This window comes from Talpa occidentalis, unplaced genomic scaffold (genome assembly GCF_014898055.3).
Source record: "Talpa occidentalis isolate TD23 unplaced genomic scaffold, MPIMG_talOcc4v2.1 talOcc4.6, whole genome shotgun sequence".
NCBI lineage: Eukaryota > Metazoa > Chordata > Mammalia > Eulipotyphla > Talpidae > Talpa > Talpa occidentalis.
This window is the reverse complement of record NW_023604972.1, coordinates 121,004,215-121,025,394: the sequence shown is the minus strand read 5'-3', so window position 1 is coordinate 121,025,394 and position 21,180 is coordinate 121,004,215. Positions and strand designations below refer to the sequence as shown.

The 21,180-nt window shown below is 36.1% G+C and overlaps 1 protein-coding gene across 2 annotated transcripts in view; it reads left to right on the top strand.

The window, feature by feature from the left end:
* The window catches only part of WDR70 (WD repeat domain 70), a 194,527-nt gene that overhangs the window by 5,506 nt on the left and 167,841 nt on the right, over window positions 1-21,180 (top strand). The window contains exons 1-3 of one of the 2 annotated variants that reach the window (XM_054688324.1): window positions 3,076-3,117; window positions 4,149-4,269; window positions 7,998-8,193. In XM_054688324.1, the coding sequence (XP_054544299.1) occupies window positions 4,172-4,269; window positions 7,998-8,193 (294 nt within the window). In that variant the 5' untranslated portion in view covers window positions 3,076-3,117; window positions 4,149-4,171. Of the gene's footprint in view, window positions 1-3,075; window positions 3,118-4,148; window positions 4,270-7,997; window positions 8,194-21,180 lie in introns of those variants that run through there. The other variant, XM_037530393.2, reaches the window with a different exon arrangement.

Sequence of the window (21,180 nt, the reverse complement as noted above, 5' to 3'; positions counted from 1 at the left end):
TAATGGAGAAAACGTAACTAACGTAGTTAGTGTTCTAATTTTTAATTTACTAGTATTCTAGCATTAAACATTTGAAATTAAATTTTCATGAAATTGGTAGACCAATGAACTGTTGTACATCAGTTTAACAAATGAATCATTTAGCAAGATTTAAGTCACATGGGTAAAAAATATGATTAAATAACATTTTTTCTAGTGTATATTTCTAAAAATGTAATTTCTTTAATATTTGTTCATCTTAACTTTCACTTTTTCCTAGTTAAGTGGTTGCTAAAATGATTGAGATTTCCCGGTGCCAAATTATATTAATTTGAATCTGCAATCTGTGTGAATCAGTACAGATGGGACATAGTAGTTTTAGATAGTTTGCTGTTAAGCTGGACAAAAATCATGTGCAGATAACACTTTTACAGTTACCCAAAATTGGTAGCTATTTGGAAGTGGAAAGATAGCAAATAAGGGAGGTGTTAGGGAATAGGTTAATTCATTTTTGTTACGGGAAGATAGAAGCATTTCTACAGTGTTTATATGGTGCTTGATTCCACACTTAAAAAAAAAATGCATGAAACAAACCTCTTTGTCAGCTTGCTACAGTTATTGACTTCTTTTTTTCTTCTGGTTTTTATCCTTAGCCAATAATGAGGAAAAAATCAGTTTTTCCCTACAATGTTTTTGCTTTTCCCCCTCTTTAATGAAGCAGCAAGTTTACTTGTTGAATAGAAAATCCTTGCTAGTGTAAAAGTTTTTAAATCGAAAAATTAGATGCTTCACTAGGATTCAGCAGTACTTGGAAGTATGTAACCACTGGTGAGGAGCTCTGGTCACATGGGGATGGGTCACAGTTCTAGATAGTCTGGTGACAAGCAAGCAACAAAGGGCAGTACTTTATAGCCTTTTGGAGAGATCACCAGACTCACCAACATATGGGGAGGTAGTGCTTGTCGGATAATTTCAAGGTCTTTAGAAAATCTGGTCACATCAATGAAAGATCCAGTCAGGGAGTCTACTTTACTGCTTTGGAACAGAATAGCCCTGTTACTTAACTGCTCTATACCTTAAATTCCTCAACTGTATAGTGAGAATAACAGTGCCTTCTTCACCTTGTATAATTAAAATGTGCTAAGAGTAGAATTAAATGTTCTCATCCAAAAAAATGGGAGTGGTGGGCCTCCCCGGTGGCACAGGGGGTTGAGCTATGAAGCTGTCCGCAGCCTCTGCATCACTGGTTCAATTCCCGACCGGCCAGGGAAATACCCACATGGCATGGCAGACCTCTCCTGTCTCACCCACTGCTCCCCTCAGCAGTGCTTTTGGTCAGTCTGCCTGTTCTGCTCCTCGCTCTGTCTCTGGTGAATCCTCTCACCCTCCCATGCCTCTGGCCTGTACCCCAGCTCTTGGGTAAATAGATGGATAGATAGATAAAATAAATCTATCTTAAAAAAAAATGGTGGTAAAATGTGTTCAGTGGCACCATGGGGAGAGTCCTTTCATAATGTATTATATCAAATCATTTTGTTATACACTTTAAAATAAAGTAAAATTGTAAGATACAATTTCATTTGTCATTATACCTCAATAAAAACTGAAAAAGATTTCTATGGAGATTTTTATGAAGATTAAAGGAGTTGGGCCTCCCTGGTGGCGCAAGGGGTTACGCACCGCACTGTGAAGCAATCCGCAGCCTCTGCAGCACGAGTTCAATTCCCAGCCGGCCAGAGAGCAACCCGAATGGTGCAGCAGACCTCTCCTGTCTTGCCCGCTGCTCCCCTCAGCAGTGTATTTCAGTCAGTCTGCCTGTTCTGCTCCCCACACTCTCTAGTGAATCCCCTCACTCTCTTACACCTCAGGCCTGTACCCAGCTCTTGTATGCATAAATAAATAATAAATCTTTTAAAAAAAAGATTAAAGGAGTTAATTTATAGGAAGTGCTTAAAATAATACCTGCTGTTATTATTGTCAAGTTAAGGCTGGTCCTAAGAGGCTTTTGGCTACTTGCAAAGAAGTCATGGAAAATCTGTTAAAAAAAAGTGGCTCAAATATGAAAAATATAGTATAGCACATGACCAGGGCTCTGGAATGTGGTTCTTCCATCTTAAAACCTTACATGAAGGATTTAAGTTTTCCCCCCTTTTTGCTTTGCCAGCATTAGGGTGTTGGCTTGCCCTAAACTGACTGTGCTCCTGACTGCAAATTGCCTATGAAATTTTGTTATATGTTGATTACCACTGAAAGGAGACTGTTTTGTGTATCTTTTTAAAAATATAAAAAGGAGTTAGAAAACCTTTTTCAAATGTACTTCCACCAGTCTTCTGCCAGTCTTGGACATTATCGTTGACTTTGGCAAGAACCAGAGCATATGGTTGACCTGAAAACAAGCTCCCTCTGAGCAGGGAGGGACCCAGCATCTCCTGAAGCACAATGCTGCCTTAGGAGGAGAAAATAGTGGTTTTCTTAGCAAGGGGGAAGTGTTTCTTGGGTAGATGACTAATAATTTGAGCCTTGGTGTTCCAAATTAGAAGGTCAGAACTGCCACTAGGACCTAAGCCAAGAGTCCAAGTAGAACTGTGTCGCCATTCCCTGTGTACCTCCCGCTAACCCTGTCTTGGGGGCTGTGGAGGGATTGATTGGAGAAGCAGGATGAAACAGAGCAAGCAATGGTTAAGCCAGCCACTCTTAAATTTGGATTTTACCCTTTTTCTTTTTCAACTTCCTCCAGCATCAGCCTAGTGGAGAGCATGGAAGAGAAAATCAACATCAGCTAGATCTATAGCATTTACCCTACATCTTCTTGGAGTTTTATCTTCCATATTTGAAATGAAAAAACTGGTTCCTTATTGCTTGTGCTACTTACATCCTTGTCCCCAATCCTTTATTTCTTAGCAACAAAAGACCCTAAAGAGTACAACATTCCTATTAATAAATGCCCTTTTCATACTGATTAAGTTTGGGTGTATTATTTTTCATCATTAAAGGAAAAATTGTTGAAGATTATCTCAGGTTATTGAGGATGGTGGCAGTTGACAAGCACACTATTTAAATAATTCCTTTCCTTCCTGTGCCCCAATTGTAGAGTGAAATTATCAGAGGAGAAAGATTAAAAGTAACCAACTTATCAAGGTAAACAATTCTAGAAACCTTATGTAATTGAAAGTTTCAAATGATTTTGTTAGGAAGTCTCTAACCAGAAATTCAATGTGAGAAACTGAGAAATGGATAAAGTGCTAAATTTAGGATTAAAAACATTAAAAAGTGGGATGCTGCTCTATTATTCAACAATTTGAAGAAAGTTGTCAAGTTGCTGAAGACTAAATTTTTACAGGGGGAAAAAAAGGGGTCTCCAAGCTTTTCCATCTGTTTTTTTTTTTTTTTTTGGAAGATTTATCTTTTTTTATGCATACAACAGCTGGGTTGTAGGCCAGAGGTGTAAGGGGTGAGAGGGTTCACCAGAGACAGAGTGAGGAGCAGAACAGGCAGATCTATTGAAATACACTGCTAAAAGGAGCAGTGAGTGAGACAGGAGAGGTCTGCTGTGCCATGTGGGTCAGCTCCCTGCGGAGTGGCTGCTGATGGTCCTGAGACTTAACCCCTTGTGCCACTAGGGAGGCCCCAAGCTTTTCCACGTGTAATTAGACCTCAAGACTTGAAATCAGTGAAGATTTTAGAAATATCTGGAGAAAGTTGAAACACTGATGGATGTACTGATTAGACTGTGGTTTAATGTTATAACAAAAGTTTTCAGGTTTACATGTATGAAAACAATTCTGCATAATGCCATAGTGAGCCATGATTTAAAAAGATCCTTTTTTGGGATGTTAAAAAGGTGAAATTAGCACAAAATCATATCTTTGAATGCTTTCCTTTCTACTTGTCACCTCCCATATCTTTTTACATAGCAGCATTGTGGTTCATATTCTATTCATATGCTAACTTTACTTAGTATATCTGGTAATATTATTCCAGATTTATAAGTTTCCCATCACTGTTTTTAGTGGGTAGAATGTTAAATTGATATGTTGATATATAGTAATTCAATTGTTTTCCAGGGTTGGGCACTTAGGTTGATGATATTTGCTGTTACTAGTAATGCTATGTTTATTTTCAGTGAACTTTAAAGTCTGACTGTTGGAAATATTTTTTAATCTTTTCAGAAGCAAGAGAAAAAGAGGAAGAAATGAACAGAGAGAAAGAATTAAGAAGGCAAAATGAAGACACTGAACCAACGTCTTCAGGCTCAAATGTGATGAGAGATTCCTCAAAATCATCTTCCAGGTACTGGACTTTCTCAAAAGGATTCTATTAAACTTCATTTTCTAGGCATTCATAACACAAGTTAGACAGAACCAGATATTAAAAGCTCACATAGTTTCTCCCATTTTTGGCATTTGTGTCTCACTAAGACCATGAAAAAAAATCCTGTGTCCCATTGTGAATCAAGTGAATTTTTCGAAAGTATTTTAGATGTTGTGTTAAAACTGGTGCCTTTTCAGGTGGTTGAGGTGAAGCTTTCCGCAGCCTCTACAGCTCGGGGTGGATCCTGGCTGGCTGGCGAGAATTCCACATGGCGAGCAGACCTCTTCTGTCTGGCCTGCTGCTCCCCTCAGCAGTGTATTACTTCAGTCTGGCTGTTCTATTCCCAACTCTGTCTCTGGTGAATCCTCTCACCCTCCAGTGGCACGTACATCTGGCCTGTACCCCGGTTCTTGTATAAAAAATAAATAAATCTTTTAAAAAAAAAGAAAATAAAAATAAAACCTGTGCCTTTTGACTCCAGAGCATAAGTAAAGTTGAAAAGAGGTTGACAAGTTTCAACCTTTGTCATGTTTATTTTGGCATTTACAGCTTTGGTCCCTTTTCCTGAACTACTGCATTCTTGAGGACCTATTTTTGGTAGGGTCCTTAACGAAATAAATAATTTGTAAGTATATATGGAGGGGCATTTTGTAAAGTGTCTTGAGTTATAGGAGAAAGCAGTCATTAAAATTACTTCAAAGTGAACTTTAATATATAGAATCTAATTACTAAGAACACCAGTAAAGTCTTTAATTCTTTTCTTACCTGTTTTGTAATTTTCAGCACACAAGTCTTTCTAGGTTAAATTTACTCCTAAGTATTTTATTATTCCAAATGCTTTTTTAGCATCTTGCTTTCTTAATTACCATTTTGGATTGTTCATTGACGGTTGATTTTTCAATTATATTTTATCTGTTGATTTCCTACACACTCCCCTTTAACTCTTGTGCATCATATAGATTTGCACTTTCTTCTCTGTTTTTTTCTACCTCCTTTTTTTAAAATTGGATTGTTTAGTGTCTTTTGTTTGTATTTTCTTTTAAGAAATTAAAACCAAAAAATAATGGTTTTTGCTTATGAATTTCCTTCCTAAATTGAAACTGTATATAACTGAGAAAAACCTAAGACTTGCCTCTTAACGATTTTTTTATCTAATACATATCATTTCTCAGGCTCTTGTTCAGGTTTGGCACTACATTGGATAAGGCATCTTTTAAACATGAAATGTGTTCTGTTTTCTGTCAGGGGCATTTTTGGATGTAATTTCATTGGCTTTATTTTTCAGAATATTGAAACTATATTAAGGATTTTTTTTTTTGTTTGTGTATATTACACACAAAATGACAGAAATAGAGTTAGAAACTGCATGGAAGCTGATGCATTCCATCTGATTTCATGTCAATGGGTATTAGCCTTACATAATCAGCCATGAAATCAGCATGGATCCATTTAGTTCTCATTTCAAAGCTTCCTTCTGAACTAGTTACCCAGTTAAGGCATGCATGCTAAGGATTAACATTTCAGTTTACTCTGTGTCCTGAATAATTTTGTGTTAAGAAAGTGTGACTTTTAACACTAATATAGTTGGGATAGGCAATTTAGTCACAAGGGGGGACCAATTTAAGTATGTTACTACTTTAATACAGATACAATCAGTTATTCAATTATTATTTTTTTCCCAAGGTTTATTTATTTATGCATACAAGAACTGGGGTACAGGCCAGAGGTGTGGGGAGTGGGGTAGAGAGGATTCACCAGAGACAGAGTAGGGAGCAGAACAGGCAGATTGACTGAAATACACTGCTGAGGAGAGCAGCGGGTGAGACAGGAGAGGTCTGCTGCACCATGTGGGCAGCTCCCTGGTTGACTGGGGATCAAACTCGTGCTTCAGAGGCCGTGGATAGCCTCATATGTTGCGTCTTAACTCCTTGCACCACCAGGGAGGCCCTATTCAATTATTATTTGTTGAACATCTCCGCTAGGTTACATACGGCTTTAGGCAATGTGGACCTAGCAATTAGCAAGTTATATGGTGTCTCTGAGCTCATGTTGTGAAGGGATTAGTAATATGGATAACATTATAAATGACCAAATAACTTATCAAATGAGATAATTTAGCAAAACATGTAATAAAGATAATCAATGTAAGGTAATGAAGATATGACTGATGGGAGTATATTTGAAATTTCAAAAGGGAGGTACAGTTGGCCTCTTTGAGGAGGTGATATTTGAAGAGACCTGAGTAATGAGAAAGAAGCCGTGACAATGGGTTTGAGCGGGAGAACTGCAAGTGGAAAGACTGGCGTGCTGAACCACACTAACCTGGACAATTAGCAATACTTGTGGGGCTTGGGCAGCGTAGCTAGACCATTGCTCAAACAGAGAAATTCTATGGGTGTTTCCTGGTTTCTACCTTTGTCTAAGGATAAGGTTGTGAGAATGTGCAGGCACACCTTGGAGATGTTGCAGTTTTGGTTCTGGACCACTGCAGTAAGGTAAATGTTGCAACAAAGTGAATCACATAAAGCTTTTGGTTTCTAGTGCTTATTTAAGTTATGTCTGCATTATATTGTAGTCTGTTAAGTGTGCATGGGTAATGTGTTTAAAAATACAGTGTTCATGCCTTAATTAAATAGTACTTTATTGACAAAATATGTTAACCATCATGTGAATCGTCAGCAATTTGTGATCTTTTTGCTGGTAGAGGGTCTTGTAAAAAATGCAGTTACTTGTGAGATGCAATCAATGAGATATGCCTATATTCCTTTCAATATTGAATCTAGAGGAAAATAAAAATAAAACTCCCATTCCTGTGATAAAATTCCCAGGCATCATTTAGGGAGTAGAAATACTATAGTAAACACAACAGAGAGAAATGATTGCTTTTGTGGAATGTACATACTAGAGACACTTTATTAGAAAGTAGTGACACATCAATTTATATAAAATATTTATAGTTTAATTGATACAATTAGGAATGTAATTCTAAGCCTTATGAAGTAGGGTAGGAGCTAGAGGGCTGGTGAATGATGGCGGCTTTCAGAATGCCTGGAGGTGTTTGATAAAGACGTAAAAGAGAGTTGGTGATAGTGTTTAGGTGTTTTGGGTAGAAAATAGCCAAGGATCAATGTGATACTTCTTGGAATAAGGTATTGTTAGGATTCAGGAATATGACATTTAACATTTATCAACTCAACAAACCTGTATTAGCACCAAGAAATTTCTTGGTGCTAATCTATCAGAGAATAAAACATATTTGGAGTAATATTAGCTTCTTTACATGACAGATCTTATTTGCACCTATGGCAAATAGTGATTGGATTCAAATGTAGTGAACAGTGGCATTGGCTATCTCAGTGGTCTTTATTCTTACGGATGTAGTGTTTATTGTTTTTCTTTCACATTCCAGTGGTTCTACTGGCTCTTTATGAGTGAGGATGATCTAATAGACCTATAATGTATAATTGCTGTGACCTTTAATCTGCCTTTAATGTATGTTTTGATAAGATACGTAGATAAAAGAAGATTATTACTTTTTTGTGATGAAATAATATTTGAGTTACACATTTAATGTTTGAATCACAAATTTAAAAGCATTTCAACTACTCATTTGTTAAGAGGAGAGGTAGAATTTCCTGAGAAATGCAAACTAATTTATGTTCTTTGTTGCAGCAGAGACAAAAGAGTTTCTATTTCTTTATTTTCAGGGACACAAGCAGTAGTGAAAGTGACGATAGTTCTGATTCTTCATCTGATGAGTTAATTGGTCCTCCTGTACCTCCTAAAATGGTGGAAGAATCAGTTAGTCATATGGAGGAAGACATCCTCAGTTCTTTACCTCCACCTCTTCATGAAGACGCTGAAGAAGATGATGATGATGACAGTGATTCAGAAGGGGAGGAAGTAAGTATTTCAGTTGTAATTAAAAAATTAAATATAATACCATTATACAAATGTTATTCAAATAGTTGTGAATGGATTAAACTTGCAACTTAAAAGACAAAAATTCTCAGATTGGATTAAAAATTCAGTTATATTCTGCTTATGACTGACATAACTGCAGTGCAATAACATAAAAAGACTGAAAGAAAAATGAATAGAAGAGAATATAGCAGGAAAATGCTAATGAAAAGGCAAAACTGATTATTATTATTATAATAAAATTAATGTGAGACAAAGTAATCTTCGTCATAATTGTAATTAGCAAAATGATAAAAAGCAAAAATTATTTTCCAGGTGAATTGTCAATCTTTAGATTCAGTGCATTTAAAACAACACATTCAAAACAAAAATAGCCAGAGTTACAAGGAGAAATGGATAAATCTATAATTATGATGAGAAATTGTTAAAAACCAGTAACAGCATAGATTTGAGCAATGTAAATGATTAAGTTTTATCTCTTTAGCATATATAGAACCCCTATCCAATCTTTTTTTTCCAAGCATACACAGATAATCAAAAACAATACAACAATAACAGCAGCAACAAAAGCACACATCTAGGTCACAATATGGTATGGACATGACAAAGATGTGCTTGATTGTTTTGGGTAGTTCACACAGTAGGTAATATTTTTTTAAAAAAATATTTATTTATTGGGCCTCCCTGGTGGTGCAGGTGGTTGAGCGCAGTGCTGTGAAGCTGTCTGCAGCCTCTGCAGTGCCGGTTCGATCCCCGCCGGCCTCGGAGCAATCCACATGGCGGGCAGCCCTCTCCTGTCTTGCCCGCTGCTCCCCTCAGCAGTGTATTTCGTCAGTCTGCCTGTTCTGTTCCCCACTCTGTCTCTGGTGAATTCTCTCACCCCCCCCCCCACATACCTCTGGCCTGTACCCCAGCTCTTGTATGCATAAATAATTTTTTTTTTAAATTTATACAAGAGCAGGGGTACAGGCCAGATGTGCGGGAGGGTGAGAGGATTCACCAGAGAGAGAGCGGGGAACGGAACAGGCAGATTGACCGAAGTACACTGCTGAGGGGAGCAACAAGGCGAGTCAGGAGAGGTCTGCTGTGCCATGTGGGCTGCTCCCTGGCTGGCTGGGAATCGAACTCGTGCTGCAGAGGCTACGGATAGCTTCATAGTGCGGTGCTTAACCCTTGTGCCACCAGGGAGGCCCAGAGTAGGTAATATTGTGGTGGAACTATGAAATGTGAGTATGGGTTTTATTATGCATGTTCTTTATGGGATGAATGTTTGCACCCATCTTACCCTCCAGTTCATATGTTGAATATTTTGAAATAGAGTGCAACTTTTGCTATAGCCATGTAGCTTGTCTCCTTTGCCTCCAGGATCTTCTATTTCAATCTCGTTTCCTCCCTGCTGCAAGATTGAACTATTTGTAGCATGATTCACATTGCAAATAGTAGTACTCATTCCCGGAATGAGGGAAAATAAACCATCACAGCATGCAAGACTCCTTCTGGGGATTCCTGAACACAATTTGATTATTTTTTTGCTCGGAAACTTGCAGAGCATTGTGACTTTTCAGAGAGACATTCTACTTAGTAGGAAAGTAGCCAAATTCACATACTTGAGTAATTAAATATTTCAGCAAGCATTACAGAAATTAATGGAAAAATATTTTTAAAAACTTTTAGCCCAGCATTCTTAACCAGAACATAAGGGTTATCTCTGATATAATTAAAACATATGTGTTTTCAAGCTCTGTAATTCGGAGGTGGATTCAGTAGGACTGGGTAGACCCTGTCTTCACACCTGTGGTCTTTGTTTTTACTGGTCTCCACAGGTAATCCTGACCTGATGGACCTCTTCCCATCCTGCTTGTCAATGCTCACTTAAATAGTCACAGTTGGGGTGATAAGTTAGCTAAATTGGAGGACTGTTCTAGGTTATGATCTGTTTCATATCTCATGCACACTTAGGGACATGGGAGCTAGCATACAAAATAATGTTTCCTAAATAGAAGGATATGGAACTGCTCCCTGTCTCTCTGTGCTAGTGAAGCCACTTTAAAGTTTTTCCATTAGACTTACAGAAGAATATTCTTTGTCCTAAATGACTTCAAATATTTGTTTTGTGAGATGTATTTCTTCCATAATATGTGAAGATTTGTGTTTTCTAGATTTGTTAGTGTTTAGTTGCTTCTGAAGATGACAGGGAAGAAATGGTGGGTAAGCTCCTGGCCTTTTGAACCTCATCAAGCATTTTTATGTCTATCTTGAATGATACCCGTTATATCATAATCATTATATTCTGTGAAGGGTAGTGAACAGGTAGATATTCTAGGAATTGAGCCAGTAGCTCTGATTTCAACTTTGTACATTGTGAACAAAAGACATAAGATTATGAATACTATTGCATAATCTTTATTTAAACTCCTTAGCATGCATGAAATTCATTTGAATCCCTTTGTGTCTGTTTTGTCTTGCTATTTAGTTACACTACTGTTTTTATTTTACGAATGAGCTACAGTTGTTTTAGTTCATTTTATTTAAAAAAGAGTGTATGAAACTAACTTTGGCTAAGATTATAGTCAAGTTCAGTTATCTGTGAGTTCACTTATATGAAGAATCATTGAAACATTCATAAAAGTATTGGAGGTATAGAAACTGATTTTTTTGTTTACTTTATAAAAGGATTTCTAGTAAGATATCGTAATAGAGAAAGTGCATTTTAAATGTTCATTTAGGGGAATGCATCTCGTTAGTAAAACAAGTTTTAACTAAACAAAATAGGCTGTTCCCTTCAGTTATTTTTAAAATAAGTTTTTCTTCTTTCTTACTCTCCATTGTTTTCTACAATTGACATGTATATTATTCTCCATTTAGCCCTGGCTCAGTAATTCAGAATATTTTGTTAAAGGACATGACTAACCCTTCATCAGAATACACTAACATATAGAGGATCTGACTCCTAGATTTATCAGCCCTCACCAGTTCCTTTTTGCTCAGTAATTCTCTCTGACAAACTAGTCTGGTAGTTTGTGTGGGTACTGATCAAAACTTCTCATTCCTTCACTTTCTGCTTGTTAAAATTCTGTTCAGCATTTAAGTACCATTTCAAATATGATTTCCTCCAAGCAGCTTTTCCAGATACCAGCTGGAGGTGCTACTTTCCAGAATTGATTTCTAACATCTGAGGCACACTTAAACTATTTTCCTTGTTAAATCATTATTTATGTGCTTGTCTTAACTCCTCTGGTCTCCCCTTTTCAATCAAATATAATGATCTAAAATGTAGTAACTTGTATGTAAATGGTTTTATCACTTTAAAAACCATTTTTTAAAAGATTTATTTTATTTATACAAGAACTGGGGTACAGACCAGAGGCATGGGAGAGTGAGAGGATTCACCAGAGACAGAGTAGGGAGCAGAACAGGCAGATGGACCTAAAGCACTGCTGAGGGGAGCAGCAGGCGAGACAGGAGAAGTCTGCCGCACTATGTGGGTATCTCCCTGGCCAGCCGGGAATCGAACTCACGCTGCAGAGGCTATGGACAGCTTCACAGTGCTGCGCTCAACCCTCTGCGCCACCAGAGGCCCTTTAAAAACCTTTTATGACCTTTGGTATAGTGTCTTTCATATATTACATACATAGTAAATTTTGTCAAGTGGTATGGGGTGTATTTGATATTTATAATTGAAAAGTTCACTTGATGACATTTGAGGATGTTCTCTTTGTGACATATTTATCGTAGTTACTATGTGGAAAGTAGAACTAGGGATAGAGAAGTGAAGAGAGGAAATGGGAACGTAGAAATGTAAATAGACTCCTGTTTCTGTAGCAACCATTATATACGTCTCAGCCAAAGGTTAATATGTCCTAAGCATAGTAGTTTAATAATTGTAAGAATTGCCTCATGGTTAAGTGAGATTAATTTAATTATATTCATTATAATTATGATGTCAAATGAGGCAAGAAAAATGTAGTTTTCTCTTAGTCTCACAAAACTTAACAAAGGTATGATTGTTTCTGTTGAGGTGTAATTTATATATAATAATGTGCACAGATTTAAGGGTTCTATTTGATGAGTTTTGACAATTGTATATATTCTGTGTGTAGCCAGTGCCCATAACAAGGCAGAGGACATTTCCATCACCCAAATAGTTCTTTGAGTCCCTTCTATTCACAATACTTCTTAAAATGAGTTTTTGGTACCATTAGGGTTGGAAGGAAAAATACCAGAGAACATATAGTAGATACATTAAGAACTTAAAAAAAAAAACAACAACTAAAAGAAATTTACCATCTGATCATGATTAATCTTTCATTTTTTTAATATGCATTTTACTTCGGTTTATGGTTAATAGTTGGTCTAGTATGATTGCTAAGGTCACTGGATTGGAAATGTTGTATATCATAATTTCTTTTGATGACAAACTTGCTTTTTACCCATTCTTTATTTAATTTTACTTATCTGTAGTGATAATAAAATTTTTCTTTCAAATAAAATTCAAATGTTTATATAAAGCATAATTGAACTTCATCAAACTACACTATTAAATAATTAGAAGTATTTGGCAAATAGGTGAAAACTTATTGTTACTATTTTTCTTGGAATTTAATACATGAACAAAAATTCAAATGGGTTGGGTCAGAGAAAAGGGGAAAATCCGTTTTAAACTGTATCTGTTAATTGTGCATGATTCCTATTTTTTGTGAGATAGACGTTGAGGTTATTGAAGACTTTCATTATCCTTGCTATCCTATTTCCTTTTACTATAGAAAATTGAAAGTTGCATTTTATGACTGTAACTAAAGGCTAAATGTAACAGTGACTTTTTAGTTGTGAGCACCTGTTTTCATGAACTTTCTCTGACTCCCTGGTTGGCACGTTCTGTGGTGCAGAGTCCAAGTTTAGGCCACCACTGTGCTTCTCTGACTTCTAGTTTGAGGCTTCTCATCCCCTTGGCCTTGGTCATTGCCAACCACCTGTATCAGTCAGTCTCTTTCCCTCATGCATAGGGAAAGGTTGAAGAATTGAAAAGGGAAAAAACTCTTCTAGTTCTCAGGAGTTGATAGCAGAATGAGATGACCTGTGTAAACTGTAAGGATTGACAAATACTAAGCACTCAAACCTGATGGATTTTATCATTGTTTTCATCATCATTACCAACATTTGATTAATGACTAATTTTAATTTAACTGCTGCTAACTGGAATGAAATTTTTCAAAAGCAATGGATAAAGCTTTATGACTTTGGATAATTTTTAACTAAAGAGGAAAATTACTGTTCTTTATTTATTTATTTATTTTTTTTTAATAGAGGCATGTTTTATTTATTTATTTATTTATTTGTTTTGTTTGTTTGTTTATACATGCACTGGGTATAGTCAGAAGCACGGGAGGGCGAGAGCAGAGCAGGCAGAAGGACCGAAGTACACTGCTGAGGGGAGCAGTGGGCGGCAGGAGAGGTCTGCGCGCCATGTGGGACCCTCCTCCTGTGGCCGGGGAGCAGCCAGGGATCGAACCGGCGCCGCAGAGGCTGCGGGCAGCTTCGCAACCCAGCGCTCAACCGCTGCGCCACGGGGGAGGCCCAAATTACTGTTCTTTAAAACAGAGCAATTTAATTACAACTGCAAGATTCTGTCAGCAGAGGATGCTAGAAGCTCTATTCCAAAATCTGGTGATAGTGTTCCTTACTTTAACAAAACTAATGTGTAAAGATCTTCATTCTTTCAGATGAACACTAGGGGGCAATAGAGGCATTTTGGCTTCTGGCAAGAATCCATTTTTTTCAACTGTCTCCTATCTACAGTGAAAGAGAAAAAAAAAATCATATACAGTGTTTTCTACAAATTAGAATGAGAGAGGTTTAAGTTTGAGATTAATTCTGGAATACTTTTTTGAAGAATGATGCATAATTTTGAAACTATTCTTGTGATTTGACAATATTAAAACAAATACATTGAATGTATAAAAAGTTTTCAAGCTTTTAACATAAGTAACAGATTCCCGAATTGTATAAGACTTAATGGCAGGAATTTTAAGGATAGCCTCTTCACAATTTAGTATTTAAGATTATAAGATTTGTTTCTTTGCTCACCAGTGTAATCAAACTTTTGAAAGAACATATTAGTTCTTGTTTCTTTTCTGCTTTCCTTTTCACTTTCCTGTCATAAATGCTCCAATTTCTTCCTATCACTTTGTTAAGACACTCAAGTTTCTTGCCTTGACCTCTAAGACCCTGCATAACTTGGACTCTGCAAATATCTCACTTTTCCACTCTGTGTTCCTTACTTTCTTCTACCCACATTTGACCTTTCTGCTTTTCTTTGAAAACTCTGCTTATTCCCTCATACAGTCTTTTCCCTGTGTGAAATAACACTCAGAGCTTCACATGCTCCTTCATTTCATTTTTGAGTTGTTTATATATTTTGGATAAAACCAATTATCTGACATATAGTTTGCAAATATCTTTTGTAAACTGCCTTTTCTTTAGAATGACAGTTTCTTTTGCTGGGCAGAAAATTTTTTAGTTTGACGTAGTCCCATTTGTTTATATTCTTTTTGTTTCTTTTGCTTTGGAGACAAATTGAGAAGGATCACTTAAGCCAATGTAAAAGAGCTTACCATCTGTGTTTTCTCGTGTGTGTTTCATGGTTTCAGGTTTTATATCAGTGTCTTTAATTTATTTTGAGTTGATTTTAGTGTCTGGGGTAAAATAGTGGTCTATTTTCATTTTTTTACTTGTGGCTGCCTCGTTTTCCAAGCATCATTTGTTGAAGAGACTTTCCTTTCTCTTGGCTCCTTTGTCATATTACCAAACACACATGGTTTGTTTCTGGGCACTTGATTCCGTTCATTTGTGTGTCTGGTGTCATTTGTATTTTTTTTTTTTTCTCCCTTCACAGTCATCTACTGTTTTGATTACTATAGCTTTGTAATATAGTTTGAAGTCAGGAAGCATGATACCTCTATTTTTGTTATTTTTTCCATCAGTATTGTTGTGGTTAATCAAAGTCTTTTGTGGTTCTATACACATTTTAGGGTGTTTTCTTCTTCCTTTTTTTTTTTTTTTTTCTGTGAATAATGCCTTTGGGACCTTCATAGGATTGCTTTGAATCTGTATTTTGTTTTAGGTAAAATGGCAATTTTGACAATATTGATTCTTCTGATCAATGAACATGGAATATCTTTCTATTTCCTTGTGTCTTTTTCAGTTTCTTTCAGTAGCTTGTGACAGTTTTCAGTGTACAGGTCTTTCAACTCCTTGTTTTAAATTTATTTCTGTGTATTTATTTTTGCTCTGATTGTACATGGTATTATTTTCATCATATCTTTTTCTGCTAGTTCATTGTTAGTGTATAGAAATGCAACAGAGTATATATTTTTGTAGCCTGCAACTTTACTGTATTCACTTACTGTTTCTACCAGTTTTTTTTTTGTGATACATGTGATATTCCATCACCTATGTGTAGGTACTCTTTTTTTATGTTTGTCATCATGACATTTTTATTTTATTTTATATATTTTTTACTCATTTTTCATTTTTGCACAATGCATTTTCATCTTCATTATATTCCCCATGCAATTCCCACCCCCCTTATTTTGACCCTAATCCCGCCTCCCCTCCTGTGTATATGTACTCTTAAACATTGAAGAAGCCAGGCACAGAAGCAGATGCAATCATTTTTCAGTTAGTAATTATAAAAACAATATATTGAAAGTAAAAGTTTCCCTGCTCTTTCATCCATTCTATTTATATTAGTAAAAGTGGAAGATTTGCATGTGTCAATTTCAAAAATGATTTCTTAATGCTTTAATCCTTTAATTCAAAAAAGTACATTTAAGAAATTTTACAAAGTCATGAATATTTACCAAAGTTGAAATAACTTTTCTTTTTACTATGTTACCATGATTCTAAAATTTGCATTTGAATAAATCTTGTACGTGTTAACTTGATAGGTTAGTGTATAAGTATATATTAAAGCAGCACCAGCAGAGCTTGCTTTTTAAATTCTTCTATAGACCTTGATCCTTTTTGGAAAGACATTTTGTTCACACTGTTTGTCCTGAATGTTCTAAAGTGCAGCTAATTGTGAATTTGAAATTAGACCAAGACCACCAAGTTGATTTACATAGCCTACCAGGCAGCTGTTGGATGGTAATTTTGCCATTTCACTGTGGATTTGAATTGGAATGGGGATGTCCATACCTGTCTTCAGAGATCTTGCAGACTAGTAGGGACGTGGCAAGTAAACAACCTGCTTCTGTTCTTCAGCAAGAAATACCTGAAAGCAATTAAGACTATTTGTTGTAGTGGTGGTAGCTATAGACATGGGAAGTATGATGAAGTGTTTATAACTTGTTCCATATTTGGTGGAATGGATAACAGGGTGTAAAATTGCTACAATTAGAATTGTAGAACAAATCCAAGAGAACCTATATAGTTTGACTTTTGAGATGTTTCTTACTTTCAGTGTCCCTTTGACAATTGTGAACCATATACAAATGCTTCTGACTTAAACAGTTTCACTTATACTTATGGCATTTGGTAGAAATTGTGCCTCAGATTTTGATTTATAATCTTTTAGTGGGCTAGTGATATGTATGGTACAATATTTCTCTCCTGATGTTGGGCAGCAAAATGAGCTTTGGCTCCCAGTCAACCATGTGATCATGATACTCTGTAGATGGTTTTGTTTTTTGCAAAGTTATTGATTTGCATTAGTTTACATATCTGTATAATTTTTGGAGTAAAACTTAATACCTCCACATGTGTACATGCTTTCTTCCTCTACCCATAACCCTATCACCTTCCCTTCCCTATCTTCTTCCTCCCCCCTCCTCCCACCCCCTGTAAGAACCAGGATATTTTTCATTGAGTCTAAGGATTATCCTGGTTCTTTTACAAGTTTGTTTTCTTTGGTTATTTCTTTGGTTATTGTGCAAATCAGTGAGACCATCTGGTAACTGTCTTTTGCTTTCTGACTTATTTTACTTGACATAATCAATTCAAGATGCATCTATTTTGTCCTAAAAGGCATTGCTTTATTTTTGTGCAATAGCTCAGTAGTAATCCATTGAATGTGTGTGTGTATATAGCCACACTTTTTCTTTTCTTTTCTTTTCTTTTTTAATATTTATTTATTTATGCATACAAGAGCTGGGGTACAGGCCAGAGGTGCAGGTGTATGTGTGTGTGTGTGTGTGTGTGTGTGAGAGAGAGAGAGAGAGAGAGAGAGAGAGAGAGAGAGAGAGAGAGGATTTATTTATTTATTTAGAGAGAGAGAGAGAGAGAGAGAGAGAGAGAGAGAGGATTTACCAGAGATGGAGTGGGGAACAGAACAGGTCCAGTGACCTAAGTACACTGCTGAGGCGAGCAGCGGGCAAGTCAGGAGAGGTCTGCTGCACCATATGGGTTGCTCCTTGGCCCCCTGGGGATCAAACTTGTGCTGCAGAGGCTGTGGACAGCTTCACAGGCTGCATCTTAACCCCTTGTGCCACCAGGGAGGCCTGCCACAATTTTTCAATCCAGTCATCTGCCAGTGGACATGTAAGTTAGTTTCATGACTTGACTGTTGTGATTAATACTGCTATTAATATAGGAGTACATAAGTCTTTCCTATTAGCATTACCATATTTTATTTTATTTTTTTGTAAATACCTAGCTGGATCATATGGCATTCGAAATGTTTTTTTTTTTTTGAGGAGTGTCTGTTTTCCATAGAGGCTGCATCAAATTACAGTCCCACCAACAGTGGATGAGGATTGCTTTTTCTCCGCATCCTCACCAACATTCCAGTCTTTAGTGAGGTGATATCTCATTGTAGTTTTTATTTGCATTTTCCTTATAGTAAGTGATGCTGAACATTCTTATCATGTTCCTTAGGCCACCTAAAATGTTGTCTTTTGGAGAAGTGAATATAAACTGTTTTTCACTTTCCTCTCAGTATTCAGTAAATTATGTGAGCTATTCAACAGTAGTATAAAATAGCTTTGCATTGGGTGATTTTACCTAACTATAGGAAAGTGTTGGAACATGTTTAAGGTAGAGTAGGCTAACAATGAATGCATTTTGATATGATATTTTCATCTACAATGTGTTTATGAGGATTAAACCCTATGGTATCTCAGAAGAGATATGCATGCACTTCTGCATGTATGGAAAGTTATATTAAGTCAGATAAAACACCTATCCTGCTGTGTTAAGTTTTTAAAACAGATGTAGTGGAGAAGGATAATGATATGATTCTTAATATCATGTATATTTAATAAAATTTTGTTATGCCCTTTGAATTAATGTTCTTGTATTCTTGGGGTAGATACCTAGGAGTGGAATTGCTGGGTTGTATGGTAGATCCATTTTTAATCTTTTGAGAAACTTTCATACTATTTTTCATAGGGCCTGGATCAGCCTACGTTCCTACCAACAGTGTAAGACTGTTTCGTTTTTTTTTTCCCCCACATCCTCACAAATACTTGTTTTTGGTCTCTTTGATAGGGCTGCTCTCAAGGTATTAAGTGGTATCTCACTGTAGTTTTGATTTTCATTTCCTGATGATAAGTGATGATGAGCATTTTTTCATGTGCCTATTCGCCATCTGTATTCTCCTTTGGAGAAGTGTCTATTTAGCTGTTCTGTCCATTTTTTAATTGAGTCATTTGTTTTCTTTTTGTTGAGTTGTATGGAAAAATATATATATTTAATATACAGTGATGGTTTCATATACATATATATTATGAAATGATTGCCACAAATTAACACATCCATCACCTCACACATAGTTACTTTTTGGGGTGGTGGCCAGAGCACTTAATATCCACTCAGCAAATTTCAGGTATATAGTATATAGTATAACTAATAAAACTTACAGTATTATTAGTTTATAGTCACCATGCTATATATTAGATCTCTGGAACTTATTTATCTTATTATCTGAAAATTTATCCCCCTGACCAGGAAACTTTTAAAACTTAACCTGAAACAATAGTTTTTATCCAAATGCTGTAGAGAATTTCTAAAACAGGAATATGTGAATGCTGTGAAAACTTATTGATGCTGTAAAAGATGGCGGAGACCCATCAAAGGTTTTCAATGGAAAATGACCTAGGAAAAATTATATGATAATGAGCATTTGTGGCGAGAAGTGATGATGATAGAATAGGGAAGGACTTTTGAGTGATACTGGATAATGTTTATAGTTTCAAACGTCAGTAAATTTAAGATAAATGCTATTGTAGAATGTCATGAATAATCTTCAGTTTGAAAAAGAGGTTCTACACAGTTCTTAGTGATGGTTACAAGTGGAGTTAATCACAGAGTTCTGTCTAGATTTCATCTTCAGACTTTGAGAACAAATAAGAATGAGATGAAATATTCATAAAATTTTAAGGTATTAGGAATAAGACATTACTCATGGTAGTTTTTGAAAATAAATGTGTCATTTGGTATAAATTCTGTTGGCTTCTTATCTAATATTGTTGTATGATAAACATGTATATTTTCCTCTATACTTGTTGACACTGTCATAAAGTTTTTAAAGTATAAAACATTATACTTCACACAAGTATAAAACGTTATTTAACTATGTACTCTTAAGTCATGTTACTAAGAACTCTTCTACAAGGTTGCAGATTGTATAGGACATAAATGGTTTAAAGGTAATTTAGAGGTGGTTTGGGAATGCTACTAATTGAAGAATTGGAACCAGCTGTGAGAATTATATAGGAAATTGTCTTTCCTTCCTGTAATATTTTAGACACATAACTTAACATTTTTGGAAGATTTTAAAACACTTGATAAATGATTTATTTTGAAGTTTACCTAAGGTTTGCCAGAGCATTGCGTAGTCAACTTTAATATCATGCACCTTTTAATCATTTTGTTTGTTTGCTTATGTGGATTATAACTGAATTTTTTTTCAGTTTTGGTAAAATATAGATAACATAAAACTTACAATCACAGCCATTTAAAACTGGTTAAGTTTTAGTTACACTGTTGTACAACCAATCTCTACAACTTCTTCATTTTGCAAAACAGCAATACTATGTTCATTATAATGATTTTTCATCTTTCCTGACCTTGGCAAGTACTATTCTGCTTTCCATTTCTAAGAATTTGACTTACATAGATAAGTGGAATCATACATGATTTATCTTTTAGTGACTGGTTTATTTCATTTAGCATGATACTCTCTAGGTTCATTCATGTTGTTGCTAGTGTCAGAGTTTCCTTTCTTTTGCAGACTGAGTAATACCACATTGTATGTGTTTATACCACATTCTTTTTATGCATTCACCCATTGGTGGACTCTTGACTGGACAACTTTGACTGTGGTAAAAAATACTGCTACTACATATGGGTGTACCAACATCCCTTGGAGACCCTGCTTTCATTTCTTTGGGTATATGCTCAGGAATGGAATTGCTGCCACATAAGATAGTTTTATTTTTAATTTGTTTAGGGGCCACCATTCTGTTTCCCATACCATTTGTACTATTTCTTTCTGGTGATACATCATATCATGCTCCAACTTCTATACATCCCCTTATCAACACTTCTTTTCTTTTTTTTGAAAAGATTTATTTATTTATGCATATAAGAACTGGGGTACAGGCCAGAGGTGCGGGGGGATGAGAGGATTCACCAGAGACAGAGTGGGGAACAGAATAGGCAGACTGACTAAGATACACTGCTGAGGGGAGCAGCAGCAGGTGAGTCAGAAGAGGTCTGCTGTGCCATGTGGGTAGCTCCCTGGCCGGGGATTGAACTCGTGCTGCAGTGGCTGCAGAAAGCCTCATAGGTTGTGTCTTAACCCCTTGCACCACCAGGTAGGTCCCAACACTTACTTTCTTTTTCTTTTATGAAGAATAGCTATCCTAATGTGTGTGAGGTTGTATCTCATTGTGGTTTTGATTTGCATATCCCTAGTGATTAGTGATGTTGAATATCTTTTTTTGGTATTAATTCCCTTTTTTTCCTGTT